The 19082-nt window shown below is 34.5% G+C and overlaps 1 protein-coding gene across 2 annotated transcripts; it reads right to left on the reverse strand.

Moving 5' to 3' along the window:
• Nucleotides 1-15542: 15542 nt before the first annotated feature.
• LOC145054995 (Haloacid dehalogenase-like hydrolase (HAD) superfamily protein) lies at nt 15543-17893 on the reverse strand. 2 transcript variants are annotated; one of them, XM_079003275.1, is made up of 8 exons: nt 17830-17893; nt 17513-17598; nt 17332-17397; nt 17137-17234; nt 16847-16972; nt 16326-16580; nt 16107-16172; nt 15543-15909 (listed from the first exon to the last, which is right to left on the reverse strand). In XM_079003275.1, the coding sequence occupies exons 2-8, from the start codon at nt 17562-17564 to the stop codon at nt 15751-15753; spliced, it is 822 nt and encodes a 273-aa protein (XP_078859401.1). In that variant the 5' UTR covers nt 17565-17598; nt 17830-17893; the 3' UTR covers nt 15543-15750. The 2 variants fall into 2 exon arrangements, with proteins under 2 accessions (XP_078859401.1, XP_078859402.1); XM_079003276.1 differs by having other exon boundaries at nt 17791-17873.
• Between the last annotated feature and the right edge of the window lie 1189 nt (nt 17894-19082).

A 19082-nucleotide genomic window follows, 5' to 3' on the forward strand; every position in this document is an offset into this window, starting at 1 on the left:
TTTACCCTTCTACAATCCATCCATCACGTAAAGTGGCAAACTTTACATGAATTCAAGTAGATCTAAGCATGTTACACTCTAGGGTTTGGGTTTGGGACAAAAGAACTTCACCAACAACTCTTGAGCATAGACTTTATGGCTTTCTGGATCATTAGCAACCTAGATCTGAGGTAGCAACCTCAGATCTTACACCAAACTTGAGATGGACCTCATTTATGCCCCAAAACCCCCACAAATGATAGATCTAGATGCACAAAAGCTCAAACAGAGGATTATTATCTCAAATGAAGGCTCCCACTGATGAATGAACCAATTCTCTGAAAATCCCCTTGCTCCAATCTTCTTGCTCTTCAATTTCCTTCCAAGGTTACCTCCTCCAAGGCTCTAATCTCTCACCAAGGAAAGCTCACACGAATTTAGGGTTTCTGGAACTCAAAGGGAAGGTAAAGAGGCTGGGGAAGAAGTGTTACGTTCTTTATATAGGGCTCAACCCCCGGAATTAGGGTTTTCTCCACTCAGCACCAACTCGCCGAGTCTACCCATGCTACTCGCCGAGTTGGTCACTTAACACGCGACCAGAGTCGCGACCCTACTCGCTGAGTCCACTCGTGGACTCGCCGAGTTGCCCTTTCACACTTACACTTTTAGCCCTTCAACTCTACTTCTGATACTCCGGGATTTTACACATACACAACAATGTGTTTTATAACATCAAGTGATGCGTTTACGCATTATCAATGCACAACCAATTAGCAAGGGTAGGGCGGAGTCCCCGAGGGCTCAAGGATGTGCTATCCAGTTTAATCCAGAAGAGGCCAGGGTGGCGCCGGACGTCGTTACTTGTATGTTTTCATTTATTTTTCTATCAATTATTTTATGGTTTGCTTATGTTTATAATTATGTTAGGTACCTTCTTAGTGAACTCCTTGCATGCGCTTATACTTTTTGATTCGGGTGAGAGTCGGTCTTTTGTGCCTTAGTCCTTCGGTAGGAATTTTGATATGATTTCTGGAGAGTCAGAGTGTATGTTGTGGGTTTCTATTGCTAACGAACATGGGTTTTCGGCATCAAGTGTTTATCGAGCTTTTATGTTAAAGATTTTTGAGGTGCCTTACTTGATTGTCCTGATCTCTATTCATAAGAGGGATTTATGCATAATAGTAGGGATGAACTGGTTGAGCAGGTTTGGTGCGATGATTGATTGTGAGGGTCAACGAGTGGTGGTTCAAACCCTAAGTGGGAGAGAACCGACCATTTATGGACATGGTATCAGGGTTGGATCAGCCTTTTGTTCTGCAGCCAAAGCTCGACATTATCTTCAGCATGGGTGTTTGGGTTATCTTGCATATGTGGTCGACACTGGGGTGGGAAGGTGGTTTTAGTTTCAGATATTTCAGTGGTCAGAGCGTTCAAAAATGTGTTTCCAGAGGAATTTCTTGGTATGCCTCCTGAGAGGCAGGTTGAGTTTAGGATCCATTTGGTCCCTGTTGTGGCCCCGATTGCTAATCCGTCGTACCGATTGGCATCACCAGAGATGGAGAAGTTGTCCTCTCATCTTCAGGAGCTATTGGGAAAACAGTTTATCAGACCGAGGAGTTCGCGTTGGGGAGAACCGATTCTATTTGTGAAGAAGAATGATGGGTCTCATCGCATGTGTATTGATTATCAAGAGTTAAAAATTGGCGATGAATAACCGTTACCCACTTTCACGGATTTATGACCTTTTTGATCACGTGCAGGCTACATCTTGGTTTTCCAAGATCGATTTAAGGTCTGGGTTGTTGCATTAGGTGTCTAAGCCCATAACTATAATTGGTATGTACTTGACCCGAGAGTAGCAAGGTCCATTTCGGGTTGCATATCACCAGGACAATTTGAGGATGGATATTTGAGTAAGAGGTTATTTATGATTTATTAATATATTATAAGTTCTAATATATTAATATGAAATCATATTATTTAATTAGTATTGATCAAGAATTAATTTGGAATTAATTTAGTGATCAAAAGAGGCTAATTAGATTAACGGGGACTGATTATGTAAATCAATGATATATATATGGTTTGGGCTATTGATCCATGATGGGCTAAGCTTATGTAAGTTTCCATGAAGGGTTAGCCCACATGAAATATGGATCATAACCCAAAGTGTATGGATTAGGGTTTACCCACGACTCTTGGATTCTTACATATATATACATAACCCCATGGCTAAAATCGGATACAACAAGTGTTCTTGGAGTTCATAACCGATTTGTGTGCCTAGTAATCTCTCTCAAGTCATCCAATTGTTCAAGGGTGTGTTGTGAACCGTTTGAGGCATCACACTTGGGGTGCTAAATTCTTAAAGGCCAAAACTACAAGCTACAACAAAGAGGTAATTCTATAATTCACTTTTATGTTGATTATGTCAATTTTATGCTAGTTGTAGGCTTATGTTTTGGATATAATATTGCATGTATAATTAGAGAAAACATAGATCCAAAGCATTTAGGGTTGTATGTGCACCATAGGATGTTGTAGTATACAAAACCCAACACGGGTATCGTCAGACGAGGGTTATAGAAGAGAATGTGGAGAAGACAACGTTTTTCACTCGTTATGGTCATTACGAGTTCGTAGTGATGCCATTTTGGGCTCACTAATGCGGCTACGTCATTTATGGTTTTGATGAATCAGGTATGGAAGCTGATGCTCGATCGATCAGCTATTGCTTTTATTGATGATATCCTAGTCTATTCCATGACCAAGGAGCGAAATGAGGAGCACCTTCGAGAGCTTCTGGGAGTTTTGAGGCGAGAACAGTTGTATGTCAAGTTCCCGAAGTGTGAGTTTTGGTAAAGGGGGTCAATTTCTTAGGACACCTTGTTAACCAGAATGGGATTTTAGTCGACTCGGCCAAGATTAAGGTTGTTATGCGGTGGGAGGTTCCGAAGTCTCCCTCGGAGATTAGGAGTTTTCTAGGATTAGCATGGTATTATCAGAGATTCATTCAAGATTTCTCCAAGGTTGTTGCAGCCCTCACTCTTCTGACGAGGAAGGGCATGGATTTCTGTTGGGGGCCCGAACAGCAGGCTGCATTCGAGACTTTGAGGCAGAAGTTATGTCAGGCCCCAATGTTGACCCTCCCTGAGAGTGTTAAGCATTTTGTTGTATATTCTGATGCATTCATCACCAGTTTGGGAGCAGTTATTATGCAGCGAGGGGGGGTTATTGCTTATGCTTCTCGGCAACTGAAGTCACACGAGGTGCAATATCATACGCATGATTTGAAATTAGGGGCAGTGGTGCTTGCCTTCAAGATTTTGTGACATTATCTGTATGGGGTCCCATGTACCATCTACATGAATCATAAGAGTTTGAAATATCTCATGGATAAGCCGAATCTTAACATGAGACAATGTAGGTATGTTGACGTGGTCAAGGATTACGACTGCAAGATTCTGTACCACTCAGGGAAAGCGAATGTGGTCGTTGATGCCTTGAGTCGCAAGTCAGCTAGCTCTTCTGCTAAGAGCTTATGTATGAGGATACCTTTCGATTCTCTGCTTGTGGACTTGACCAGGGAGGCTCGGTAAGGAAGATTCAAGAAGGAGAATTGGAATCAGGAAAGGATCAGGGTGATATCGATAGGTTTTTTTACCAATAGCCATGGATTTTTGACCCGGTACAGTCGGGTTTGGGTACTACATTTTGGTGGGGTCTGGCAGATTGTGTTGGAGGAGGCTCATAAGTCCAGGTTTTCGATACACCCTGGAGGCACCAATATATATCAGGATTTAAGACTTAGTTATTGATAGTCGTATATGAAGAGGGAGACAACCTAGTATGTTGAGAGGCGCTTAACCTATCGGATGGTCAAGGCTGAGCACCAGAGGCCACAGGGAAAGTTTCAACCATTGGAGGTTCCCATGTGGAAATGGGAATAGATCACCATGGATTTCATCACCAAGTTACCTCAGACGGCTAAGGTGTTTGATGTGATTTGGGTTATAGTGGACCGTCTGACCAAGAGTGTCCACTTTTTAGCCATTCAGGAGAGTTCCTCGGCTGAGAAATTGACCAATGTTTATGTGTGCGAGATCGTCGCCTGACATGGTTTTCCTATTTCTATTGTATCAGATTGAGATGTCCGGTTCACTTCTCGATTTTGGCAGAGGTTCCACGAGGAACTGGGTACGTGATTACACTTTAGCACTACTTATCATCTGTAGAATGACAGCCAGAGCGAGAAGACCATTCAGACACTTGAGGATATGTTGAGGGCTTATGTCATAGATTTCGGTGGGATTTGGGACTCGTACCTTCCCCTTGCTGAGTTTTCTTACAACAACAGCTATCACTATTGTGTCGATGCACCGCCCTTTGAAATTCTTTATGGGAGGAAGTGTCGTACCCCGATATGTTGGGGAAAGTTCAGTCACATGGTTATGGGGAAGACCGAAGTAGTTCTTCATACGACCAAACTTATTCATTAAATCAGGAAGAGGTTGCAAAAAACACAGAGTCAGCAGAAGCGTTATGCTGACAGACGTTGATCGGACTTGGAGTTCCAGGTCGGCAACATGGTTTTACTGAAGGTATCGGCCTGTAAGAGTGTAATATACTTCAGGAATAGGGGAAAGTTGGGGCCTCGATATATTCGGTCGGTTCAAGTGATTTCTAGGGTTGACAGGGTAGTCTACCAGTTGGATTTGCCTAAGGAGCTCAGTTAAATTCACAACACCTTCCATGTTTCCCAACTTCGAAACTGTGTGGTTGATGATTCAATAGTTGTTCCTTTGGATGATATTCAGGTTGACGATTGCATGAATTATGTTGAGAAACCACTGACGATTTTGGATAAGAAGACGAAGGTCTTGTGCAACAAGGTGGTACCATTGGTCAAGGTCTGGTGGCAGCATCAGAAGGGTTCCAAGTGGACCTGGGAACCTAAGGCAGAGATGAGGGAGCATTACCCAGACTTGTTTGCAGCAGCGGACTTCGAGGATGAAGTCTGATTCAAGTGGGGGAGAATTGTAACCTCCGGATTCTTGGAGGTATTTAAATTTAATGTATTTTAGATTTTGGGCGGGGCCATGTCGTGGTGAGGGAATCCTACAACGTAGTGATGGTCGATGTATCACGAATTTTAAATGCCCGTCATGGCATGGCAGCCTATGGCCATGGTGTGGCAACTGTTTAATGAGAAACACTAATATTCGGGGTTTGCGCCCCTATTTAAGGAAATATGATGGCTAGGGTTGCTCACCCTCAACCTCCATCACACCCTATCAGCCTCCAAGCAAACCTTAACCTCCATTTTTGCTCTCTAAGCCTTTTGTGTTGATTTTGGGGATTAGAAGAAGAAGAAGGTTTCATTTGAACTTGGAGTCAGCAACCAACTCATCTCATCATCTTGTTATAAATCTTTTGGACTCTTGTAAGTCCCTAAGTTCTAGATTTTTTAGTTTCTTGTGCATAGATCTAGGTTTCTATGCCTTATTCTTCATATTGGGACACATTAGAGTGTTGGTATTCCATAAAGTTGGCAACTTTATGGATCCATAGAGTCCTTTTGTGGTTAGGAGTGTTGGATCTGAAGTTTTATAGAGTTTTGAACTCTTGCATGAAATCTTCGCCCCTTTTAACTCTATTTGACCTAACTTGAGCTCAATACATGCATGTCTATAAAACAATGATTTTTGTGGTGCATTGGATGATAAAATGCCTTCTGTGAAGATTGAATGGTTGGTTTTATTAATTAAGAGCTTATTGGATTAATCTGCTCTGAACAGTCCCCACAGTGTGGCGAAGGGTCACCATGACGTGGCAGATGGCGGCCATGCAACTATTTTGTCATGTAGTCCCCACGAGGTGACTAGAGGCTAGCTACGACATTACGACTGACTAATTTGACTTTTGACCAATTCTGACCTAGGGGTATTTTGGGTATTTTGAGCAGTAGTTTGAGACTAGGTCACTATTTGTTGTACATGTGACCTATAGAGTTGGTATCCGGAGTCGTGTTGTGTTCAACTATCTTTTCAGACTAAGATGTGAGTTTCCTCACTGTACTTGTGGGTCGAAGGCACCAATATCGACCCACTAGGTTATCTATCTTGGTATATAGGATGTTATTATAAAATATTGATTTTTAGATTTGCTTTCTAGTTTGTTGACTGGTTATATGATTATATGCTTGATGGATTTATGTTATTTATTATGTATATGTTGATATAGTATGGTTGGGTTGAGGCAACACTGCTCTGTGCGGAAACTAACAAACCCGGGAGCAATCCAGACATAAGTTGTGGGCCAGGAAGGCAAGCCTGACTCATGTTGCGGGCTCGAGAGCAATCCAGACATGAGTTATGGGCCAGGAAGGCAAGCCAAACTTATGTTGTGGACTCGGGAGCAATCCAGACATGAGTTGTCGGCCAGGAAGGCAAGCCAGACTCATGTGGTGGGCTCAAGGATAATCCAGCCTGATGGTTGTGGACCCAGTATGCATGTTGTTATATGTTTGTGTAGTATTTTTTTGTGGAACTCACTAAGCTTTGGCTTAAAATTTAAGTTTCATGTTTCAGGTACTTCAGATGATTGGGGGAAAAGCAAAGGTGTGATCGTACACATTCTTAACATGTTTGGAGATTTTATGATACATTTGTTTTGGTACATTTGTATTTGATCTTCGGTTTTTATGACTTGAGTTTGTTTGAAAACAATGATTTCTCCTCAATTTTAAAATGAAAATATTTTATTGTGATTTTTGGATGTTATATATATATATATATATATATATATATATATATATATATATATATATATATATATATATATATATATATATAGTTTTATTCACTTTAGCCATATTTAACCTCTTGAGCAGGTAATGTGAGCAAATCGTTAATTTTTCTGAAAATAATGAGATTATATATATATATATATATATATATATATATATATATATATATATATATATATATGGTTTTATTCACTTTAGCCATATTTAACCTCTTGAGCAGGTAATATGAGCAAATCGTTAATTTTTCCGAAAATAATGAGATTATATATATATATATATATATATATATATATATATATATATATATGAGATGAGATGATTAAAATGAATGCACTAAATAAAGTGAAGACGTAAAAACACTACTTTTATTTTATTATTCTATTATGAATTTTGTATGTGTATAGTGTTGTAGTAATTCAAATGTGAATGCTAATGCTTGATTATTAATATATTCATTGTGAAATAAAGATTCATAGCAAAATAATAATATAAAAGTAGTGTATTCACGTCTTTACTTTGTTTAGCGTCTTCATTTGAAGCTACTCCTATCAATGTTGTAAGAATCCCGATTAATCTATGATTAGTACTTAGGCACTATCCGACCAAATAGAGGGCGCCTCGTGATTAATATCTCCATATATAATGAGTGAAATAGTAGCAAACGAGGAAATGTCAACACTTTGAAGAACTTATATCTCAATAAAACTATTTGAGGAATAGTTTGTGTTGTATTAATCATATTAACCTATTTTGTTGTGATATTAGTCATATTTAGTTTTTTAAAATTCAACAAATTAATAATTTAGCGTCCGTGATTAATCTCTGTCTAGTCAATTAGTCCCTTAACTTTAGTCTACCACTAACTAACATTGAGCGTTTTTCACAATCTTGATATATATATATATATATATATATATATATATATATATATATATATATATATAAGGGAGGGTTCATGCGAAAATGCAAATATTTTGCAAAAACGCGAAAACAAGAGAAAACTATGAGATTGTGCCACCTCAACCTTATATTTTGGACAATAATCCATCCAAATTTTGAACTACATGATGATAATCGATGATATATGAGAAATTGTTTCATATTAGCAAAACATGATTTTTGACATTTTTATTATGAAAACATGAATTTAACAGTGGTTAAGGACGTGAAAAAAAATAGTTGTTAAAACCATCTTTAAATCTATACTATCATAGCACAATCCAATGTAAACTTATTACCTTTAATTTACTGCTAATAAATTTAATTTTTATAGTACTTGTGTTTGATTCTCATAAGATAAAATCTGTTTTTGCGTTTTCGCAAGATATTTATATTTTCGCATGAACCTACTTGTGTGTGTGTGTGTGTGTGTATATATATATATATAGAGAGAGAGAGAGAAGAGAGAGAGAGAGAGAGAGAGAGAGATTTTTCAAAAAACAATGTTTATTTATTGTTAAAAATGATTAGATGTCAATGTTTAGACAAAAATAGTATATTAGGGTGTATATATACAACAACATCCACCAAATGGCTTCTAGCCTTACGGTATCAGGTGGTGCCCTTCCTTCTTGAGGTCGAGTGTTCAAGTCTCGTGGTGGACATAGGTGGAATTAGGTGTTCGTTTAGGAGTAGATTATAATATTTGTATTTGCCAGTTGAAAAAAAAATGTACAACAACATCCTTGTGTAAGACCGGGGGGAGTGGACTCGACAATGGCTCGACAATGGTGACATGGACTCGGCAAATATCGGCTCGTAAATTCATCATGATGTGCTTGAAAGGGCAAGTCGATAATGGCACGTCGAGCTTTCTTCTTCTTCCTCTCATCTTCACTCTTTCTTCTCCCTCACTTGGTAGCCCACGCCATCTTTTCTTCTTTCTCACTTCTTCCCCCTATCTTCCTTGCTATGGCTGAGGTGGAGCTCGACAAAAGCAACATGAGTCCCTCCAGCCTAAGGCCCTGTTTGTTTACCACTTAATACCTATTAATAAGAGATAGATTTTAATCTATAAGATTAAGAGTGTTTGTTTACCACTTAATATATCGTCTGAATATGAAAAACACCACTTACCGAATCAGATCTAAAAACTCATCTGAAAAAAAGAGACGCTTTTATCCTAACCTAAACCCACGCATCCTTTTCTTTCTCGCTTTTTTTTTGCTCGCTCTCTACCTTCTCCATCTACAGTAGATCGCTCATCCCCATCGTATCTCTCCGGCCGTCGTCAACCTGCCTCTCCTTCGGCGTTATCGTCCTTCAGCAACAAAGCAGGTTCATGCTTCATTCTTCAGGAATCATTGTTTCTCCTCTTTCTTCTCTTGTTTTTTCTGCTCGCTCACTACCTTCGCCATCTACGTGTTGATTTGTTGATTTTCTGCAATATATGTTTTGATTTGCTGAAATAATACTCTAAAAAATGTGTTGATTTCTTGCTGGAAAAGCTAATAGGTGTCGTTTTTGTGTTGTTTTTGCTGCTTTTTGTGTTGTTTAAATGAAAATATGGAAGAAGAATGAAGGTTTTTTTAGATTTAGAGGTTGTTTGTGTTGTTATGTGCTCATTTGTGCTGATTTTTGCTGTTATGTGCTGATTATGTGCCGATTTTTGCTGTTTATGTGTTAATTTTTGTTGTTATGTGTTGATTTATATTGTTATGTGCTGATTTGTAATATTATGTGTTGATTTGTGTTGTTATATGCTGATTTGTTATTGAAATTATACTATACATGTCACAAAAGAAGCCTAGGATTAGTTGGAAGGTAGAAGCTATTGAAAGAGCTTTTCTGAAAGCATGTTGGCAAGAAATTACGGTTAATGGTCGGGAAGGGGTAGTTTGAAAGCACTCTCTTGGAGGATTATAGCTGAAAAATTAGCAAACTAACATAATTTTTTTTGGACCAAAAGCAAATGAAGAATCGCTACGATTACTTAAAGTCAAAGTTTTCAGCTTGGTTGAAGTTAAAAAACAAAATCGGGAATGTTTGTAATCCCGTAACCAACAGCTTTAATCTTTCAGAAGAAGAATGGCAACTAGAAATCAAGGTATTTTGTATTTTTATTTATAAAAATTATTATTAGGCTTTAATAATCTAATATAAAAAATTTCAAGCAGTCGAACAAACATGTTGAAACTTTGAGAAGATCGCCACTTTCCTTCCCCGACCTTTGTACACAATTGTTTGAAGGCGTGACTGCGACAAACATTCATAGTTGGGGACCAACTTCTACCCTTCCCCGTCCTACTCAAGAGTCAAGCCACTATAGTTTGCATGACTTTGATGACATCGATTACACTCAACAAGAAACTGCAGGTCTCAGTGACGAGTTATTCGCTCAATCAAAAAAACAAAAGACTACAGATACGGCAAAGAGTCAAAATAAGAGTAAATATAAGGGTAAAGATGCATCGAATTCAAGATTGCTTAAAATCGGGGAAGATATTGCCACAATTGCTAAAATATTTGTGGAAAAGCATGCTTCTTCAAATTTGGATGCGTGTATGGAAAAGTTAGAGAAGTTAGGATGGGGAATATTTGATCCAAAATACACTACTGTTGTTGCTCTTTTTGGTGAAGGTGCGGATAAGAGGCACGTGTGGTTAACCATTGATCCAGCTATTTGTGAGAATTGGGTCAAGACTGTTGGAGCACATTATGGAATGTTTCGCTAAGTAGATGTTTTGAATGTTTTGATGTTTTTTTGGATAACTAGATGTTTGGTTTGAACTAGATGGTTTTTTTGGATTACTTGATGTTTGGTTTGATCTAGATGGGTTTTTTGGATTACTTGATCTTTGGTTTGAACTAGATTTTTATATGACATGAATGACTTGATGGAACTCGTGTACATGCAGTCGTGCCTGCTAATCAACAAACTCGCTACAGGGGAAGAGGAAAAGGTGAATGCTTTCAAAATGTTTTAGGAATTTGTGATTTTGATATGATATCCACATTCGTATAGGCCGGTTGGGAGGGTATAACACATGATTCGCGAGTTTTGAAAGAAGTTGCATGTAACCCGACTTCAGGCTTTCCGTTCCCTCCTCCAGGTTTGTAATTCTTTTTAAATTTATTCTAAAATACGATTTTAAATTTCTATATATAATACTTCCTTCACTCATGTGTATAGATAAATATTACCTTTGCGATGTTGCATACACCAACACTCGTGGATTTATGACTCCTTACCACAACATGAGGTATTGGTTAGCCAATTATCGACGGCGACGTGCGTTAACTAAGGAATAAAAAATTCAATCATGCACATGCGCAACTCAGAAATGTTATTGAACATGCTTACGGTGTTTTGAATGTGAGATTCCCAATCCTAAAGCAAATGACTTCTTTTCCTTTTTCAGTGCAAAGAGATATAGTCGTTGCTTGTTTTGCAATCCACAATTTCATAAGGAAATGTGATATTCATGATGAGTTGTTTACGGCGTTCGAGGAGAACAATGCTCAAGCACAAGGGGGAGAGAATGATAGCCAAAACGTACACAATATGAAATGAGGTTCACAAGGCAATGAATACATGCATAATTTGTGTGACCAGATTGCGAATCAATTGGGGTTAAATTAATTTTGTATGATTTTATTTGGATTTTAGTATGATTTTGTGGATTTAAAAATATTTATGTTTGATTTGGATTTGTGTTTAATTTTGATTAATGCTAAATTTGGATTTTATATTTTGTTTATATTTTTTTAGTACATATTTAAGAAATTTATTAGGTTATTTTCTAAACAAACTGTTGAATTCAATAAAAAAATAAAACCGTAGGGTAAAATGGTCATTTTAATAATTCAGGACAGCAATTCAGAAGACCCAACCAAATAGCATGTTAAACATTCAACTCTTAAAATTTCAGACCTTCTTAAAAATTCAAACCTCTTAAAATTCATATCTTAAAATTTTAAAGAGCCCCTAAATAAACTAGTCATATATTGTGAAATTGCTTTCTCGATGGTCCCATTACACTTATTTTTTTTTATTATTTATTTATTTATTTATTTTTTTAAGAAAGTTCTAGTTTGCGATGATAGTAGTTGTGGAATTGTTCTATTGTGAAGTTGTCCAGATAATTGCAAAATTGTTCACAATTTCTAAATTTTTATGCAGTTGTTTTTTTGCCGGTGAATGGTAATTAATTAGCACTTTGTAACCAAAAATGGTGTGACACCTGGTTCACTTTAACACAGCCAACTAAGGAACATGTATATGATTATAAATGGTCCACTTTATCCTGTTTCTGTTGTGGAAAGCATATTCATATATTTAAAGACCATTCTATAAACCTGTCATGCCTTCGCATTTTGACACATATAAATTAAAAGAAGTTTGAGATAATATGTCTTGGGTTAAGTGTCTCATCGTCATCCACATTTGAACTTGTCTCCACTCTTTTTTAACTTTTCAAGAGAATAAATTAAGATATGATGCACTAAAAAGTGGTTGCCAAATGTCAGAAAGTGTTGGTAAATTGGTAATTGGGACCCAAATTGGTTGGTGTGTCTTAAAGATTAGTTGACATGTGTTTTAAAGTCGAAATATTCAATTAACATGGATTGAATTTATGATGCCTGTGTGTTCGTGAGTGGGTCAAAGTTTTAAGGTGCATGTTTTGTGTCTAAGAATCCTAAATATGATCACTCTTTAGGCCTGTTTCATGTAGATCTATACGGTCTAGGTTTTTTCTTTCGACACGATCTGAGTCAGTTGGATCATCATATTTAATTAGAGTTGTTTGCACGTGAGATTCGGTGCGTGCTCCAAAAAAAGCTACCAGTTGGATCCTTTTCACCACGTATTTGTCTTTCTCCTCTCCTTGCCCCCGGTTGTATTTGTCCTTTTCACCATGTATTTTGTGTCTAAAATCCAAATTATGATCCAGGTTTTTTTCTGACTCGGTCCGAGTCAGTTGGATCATCTTGTTTTATTAGGGTTGTTTGCACATCAGATTCGATCCAGTGCTCCAAGAAAAGCTACTAATTTGGTCCTTTTCACCACGTATTTGTCTTTCTCCTCTCCTTGCCCCTGGACGTGACTTCTCCTTCAATCCACGCACAACTTCTCCTTCCACCACCACCACCGGTCCTCTTCATCTTCAATCGATTCATTCGAAATCGATTTTGAAAGCGAGTACAAAGCGGCCTATTCAAGTAATCGAGCAATGAATTCTCATTATTATGTCTAGAAAATAATAAAAGAGAACATCTTCGATACAAAAGGTAAAGGAGAACCACAACATCTTCTCCCTTCCTTTCTTGTTGACTCGTCATTACCCTGTCGACAAACCTTTGTAATTTTCAGTAGTCATCTTTCTCAACTTGTTCATTATGTATCATCGCTGTCGACAAACCTTTGTAATTTTCAGTAGTCATCTTTCTCAACTTGTTCATTATGTATCATCGCTGCTTTAGGTCTCCCTGTCTTCTTGTTGGCAGTTAACTATGAAGGGACATTCTTACAATTTAGTTTCACGTGTTGTTAAACAATTTTATAATCATAAATCACCATATCATCATATCATATCATATTATATTATAAAATAAACATTTTTTGTAGCACCATATGGATTTGAAACCTCCATAACTTTTTCTTTTTCATCTTAATATAAGTAATATTTTAATATAAAATATGTTATTAAATGCAAAATATTATCTTATTATTAGTAGATTTTTAACATGATTATTATAATACACTTATTTTTTTCATTTAAATATTATGTTACATCTAAAACATAAATCAAACTTTACATAAACTTAAAAATATATAAATTCAAACACTATTTATCAAAATAATTAAAAATATTTAAATATTGTAAATATAGAACGAACAAGTCAAATTAAACAAACAAAATCAAAAAATTATTTTTTATTATAATTCATTTTCTTTCAAATAAACGGTTTTTAATTAATTAACCGTAATAATTACATTGCATTAACTTATAAATAATGGTTCATATATCAGTTAACCATCGTCATCGAAATTAAAATAAATCAGTAGATAAGTAAATTTTAAATTAATCAGTCATAACATTAAATTGTAATACTAAATCGAAAACCATGTTTAGTTTTATTTAAATGCAAAATGCGGGTAGATGCTATCGAATGATATTATTCTTGCTAGATGTATATTCTATATAATATGGTTCAAAATAATTACAAATTTATATATCAATTTAATATAAGATTTATACTTAATATCATATTACTATCAACAGGTATATATATATATATATATATATATATATATATATATATATATATATATATATATATATATATATATATATATATATATATATATATATATAGTCTAGGCAATTCTTAGATGCTCCCTAGTTACATCATAATCATTTGTTTATTTTGTTAATGGGTGATTGAATTTTGTTTATTTCAATTACTTTTGCTAATTAATTCTTAGCGTTTGAAATTGAAACCTTAGAAAAACATGAATGAAAGTCGAAATCCTTTAGATTTTATATACATTTAAAGTAAAAATTCTTTTGAAATTGAAACCTTAGAAAAGCATGGATGAAATTGCAATTTTTATATACCCATAGGAGTATAGTCCAAGAGCTCCTTAAATATAATGTAAGCTGCTATAAAAATATAATGTTATAAATTAAATTGTAAATCAAACGACTATTTTGTTGATAATAGTTTTGATTATCACATTACAACCAAAAAGAATGTCCCCAAAACATTTCTTGTTGCAAACTAATGTAGTTTTTTTTTTCTCGTAACTTGATTGCTTTAACATTAGATTAGGTGAATATCCCTTCGCAGTGCAAAAAACAAAAAAAATGTGAGATTTAAATAGAAAAAAATCAAAAAATGTAAAGTAATTTATAATTTTAATCATATTTTTTCAATAACATATGTTTGTTTATATTTTAACTAAAAAATTTTATTTATATAATTTTATTTATGTGCAGTGAAGTTTACATAAAAACGATTGATAGTTGAGGATAATTTACTGCCAAGTGAATATTCTTATTTTTTTAGTAATATTCTATAACTATAATGTTATATCTTATAACCATCTTAATTAGAAAATATTAAAATATTTAAAGAATAAATCGTATTAGAATGAATAAATAAAACAGGTCATTAATGTTTGGTTAATTCCATCTCCTTTGTTTGGATTAGAACTATTATTGGAGTCTAATTCATTGATAAATTACTGTTTCATAAAGTTGAGTTATTTTTTCATATTGATCTTTAAGATAAAATTAATAAAGGATAGAACTGTAATAATCAATAGCATGACACACATAGAACTTCTCGCTGCTACCACTTATAAGATATTGAAATTTTGATTTGAAGGACTTAGTTGCTTGTTGTTTGGGATGGAGAATTGATAAGAAAAAAAAATGTTATAATGATATAAAAATATCGAATAAGAGGCTATTTAAAGGTTTTAGTATGAAACAATTGTGTTTAATGGAATTGATATATGGGCTTAAGTGAACCAAATATGTGGGCTTGTTTAATTGGTTTAATGTCTGAAGCGTGAAACAATCTATTAATGGGCTCATATAGAGAACAAAAAAAAACGATTCTAACTTTATAAGGCATTGTCGTCTTAAAAAACGATAAGGAAGTTTTTTTTTTTTGTAGAATCCATCAAGTAGAAGGTATTTTTGGCTTAAAAAAGATCGATTATGTGGAATGAAGAGATCGGTCAAGAAGATCGATCAACCTATAACGACGACAAGGTAGTTTAAGAAGGAACGCCAAACATGTATGTGTTTTCATCTTTAAACGTTTTGAATACCACTGATTATAAAATATATAAACACAACTAACCATAAAGAACACAACGAATCTTCGATGGCTTGTATGTTGCAACACCTTTATTTCGACAGTTTTCTGAGCATATTTAATATTAAGCATACAAAGTTGAAGTAAAAACTTAAACATACATATGAAGTATCGATGTAAAGTTATACATCCTAAGCTTTGACAACGGTTTCCACAGCAGTAGAATGTATCATCATTTGTTCTGTATATTCTTCTCCTTCACACTCCCATAATTCAGGCAATGCTTCTCTCATATTGTGGATGCTTCGTAAGGCATGATCTGCACCTGGCACAAGACTTGACCTTCCCACCTGTACAACTTATACTTATATCATTAATATTAGAATTACTCAAAGAATTACTTAGTTTTTTAGGTATAATTACATTAAAACTTCCATATAATGAGTTTCAATTCATATATATAAAGCCATGACCATAAAAGTGGAAGCATACATGTTTGACACATTAATGGATGAAGGTGTAGCGCAAAAAAATGTTTACAACTTACGATGACAGTATGAAATCCAGCGGCCTTTCCAGTGGCAATGTTCCGGATACTATCATCAAAGAAAATCTGAGGGAAGATAGATAAACTAAACATTAAACAATGTTAACCTTTTTAATTATGCAATCAAGAAATATATAGTTCCCATTTTCTACATTATATATATGCTTTCTACTTCTACTTCATTTAAAGGATTAAACTTTAAGAACGAGTTTAGCTTACGGTTTTGTTAGGGTCGATATTGGCAATGATAGCAGCGGCTTGGAATGATTCAAGAGCTGGTTTGCATATGATTCGAGTTGCAGAGCTGAGCCTATTAATGTCGTCAGTTTCATTAATGCTACATTTCATTGATTGTGGTTCTTCTACTGGATTATTATTAAGCGTTTCAAAGCATATGACTCCTTCAAAGCAATCTTCTAAGCACATTCTACTCAGGACTTGAGCTGCATGCGCTTTGTCCGCATTTGTGAAAATCTGAAACAAAAAGACAAACTAATTAAAACAACTTAGTAAAATCTAATAATAGAACACTAGCTTCATATGACTTTTCATAGTCAAATGAGTATCTTATTCCAGATCCAAAATGAAATAAATTTTTTCCTTCGGATTGCAAAAATATAATGATTTTTTTAAAAGTTGAGATATATAACATGTTATATTTTTATCTTTAAAGTTGTAATTGGACATATTTTTAGTATAAGGTATAAAAAAAAGATCATCTAGTAGCTTCTAAGGCGTACAATTTTTCGTTGTGGCATCGATAGCAAAATGTTCCTTAGCACCAGATCGGGTTTAAGAGTGTGATAAGGTAAGGTTCCATGAACTAATGCATGAAATTCATCATCATCAAACTTGTAACCAAGAGCCTGTGTCAAGAAAAAACCATGTACGATATTCAAATTAGACATAATCATAAATGCGCATATAGTACTTGAAAAAGGTACCAGAGTCAGCATTCTACTATCTTTTTACTTGAAAATATCTTTAGAGTTTTTATTTGTGAAATGTGAAGTTGTAATGTAACATTTACCTTGAGACCAGCCATGGTTGTCCCGTGTTCTCTATACAAGTCTAAGCACATAGTGGGGACTTCACATTCATCTATGTTCAAGTGTGTCAACATGAATTCTGGAACAAAATTTTTATATGTTATAGCCATTTACAATCAAAATTTTATAATCACATCTTATGCCATTAGATATGTATATAATGGGTTCTTGGGTACCTTCAATGTTCTTGCGACAAGCAGAATTAAGACCTAAGCTCATGGGGTATAGTGTATCATCCATATCTAAGAATGATGGACAAATTAAATCATGTTAAGCGTAATCTCTTTAACTAGTTTGAACTACATGACAAAATGCAGAAAAACAAAAAACAAGGAAATTAATTCAGTTTCAACATACCAAAAAGCAAACACTCGTACTTGACTGTTGTGGATGGTCCAACTCTTTCCATTATCAACACCAAAAAACTTTATCGTTGTGAAATTCTGTAAGGCATTAGAATCAATGGTGCGAAAATTAAAACATAATATTGAAGTTGTGAAAACTGAATTCGAACTTAATTAATGATGAAAAGAAGCATACAACAATGGTACGTGTAATTAACATACTACAAACTTAATTGTCATGAATACATGAACAATAAAGTCATTTTCATTAACAGTTAAATGTATAGTTACCTAGCAAACAACTAATGTCTTATTGAGCATGTGTAGTACCTTTTCTTATCGTCTTGAATATAAGGACTCTTAAATAAACAAAATCTCCGAGATATTGGTATTCACAAACTAAGCTTATTATATATATACATCTTATAATGATGGTGACATTACCATGTTATTGGAAGTTTAGCGTTGGAATCCCACCCATGGTTTATTGGTATATACGTTGCATTAAGTATATTTCTTTGTTATCCCTGCTTTAACTCTAGCTTTATTCCATTTTCAGAATTGAACAAATTGTCATATAATATTTTATTCTAATTCTGTTTGTGTAGTAAAACATGGTTTTTATTAGTTGCAAAACCAAATATGTTTGTAGTTGCATTTATATTATCTTGATATATACAGTATAATTTTCTATTATAATTAATACCTAAGCTATGTTAATTCTACTTAATCACTTTGACTTCAATGATACAGTGTACAACCAAAACCTTGAAACCAATAAGAAAATGAGATGCGTGTGGATGTGTTATCCTACGTATGTCCACACTTCCATTAATTATTTGTTGATATCCAACGTATGATCAGCACTTCCATTAATTATTAATTTGCTTCCAATGTTCATTGTTAATTTCCAATGGTGGGATTATCAATTATGTAGATGGGAAGAAAAATGTATCTAAAAAGCATATCTTAAGTATATTTTTGATTTGTTGTGCAATAAAGCAAAACAAAAGAGTCAAAATGAACAACACATGGTCCAATCAATTGACCTTATGTTTATAGGGGAGGATATATTTTATCATAAGGTAAACCTAACACTAAAAGAATCATGAATTTTTCTTTTATTAGGTTAGAAGGTATGGCAACAAAGTTTCTCTTCTCTCATCCATTCCTAGAGGGGGATGGTGTTCTAAAATTAAGTTTTTTATATAATCCATAGAAGTTACCATAAAATATATCTTATAAACAATATGTTCTTATATATGATTCTTTTATTTCGTATTATACGCTAATAATGACAATACTCACACAAACACAAATCGATGTTTGCATATTTTTATTTTGGATTAACCACTAACATGACTAAAAAACAGTAACGTTTCATCATTTGATCATTTATTACATGATAACTAGTTATTACATATTATTTTACGAAAAGAGAAATTAAATATCTTCCTACTTTTTGTTCCTACATATCCTCCGTATAACATTTAATGCTCATTTAATGAAATTTAATAATATTTTAGGATAGCAATATTTAATTTCTCTTACGAAAAATGATGCTTTTTGCACATAATTAATAA

Source organism: Lactuca serriola, chromosome 5 (genome assembly GCF_051521515.1).
Source record: "Lactuca serriola cultivar US96UC23 chromosome 5, Lser_US96UC23_V15, whole genome shotgun sequence".
NCBI classification, from domain to species: Eukaryota; Viridiplantae; Streptophyta; class Magnoliopsida; order Asterales; family Asteraceae; genus Lactuca; species Lactuca serriola.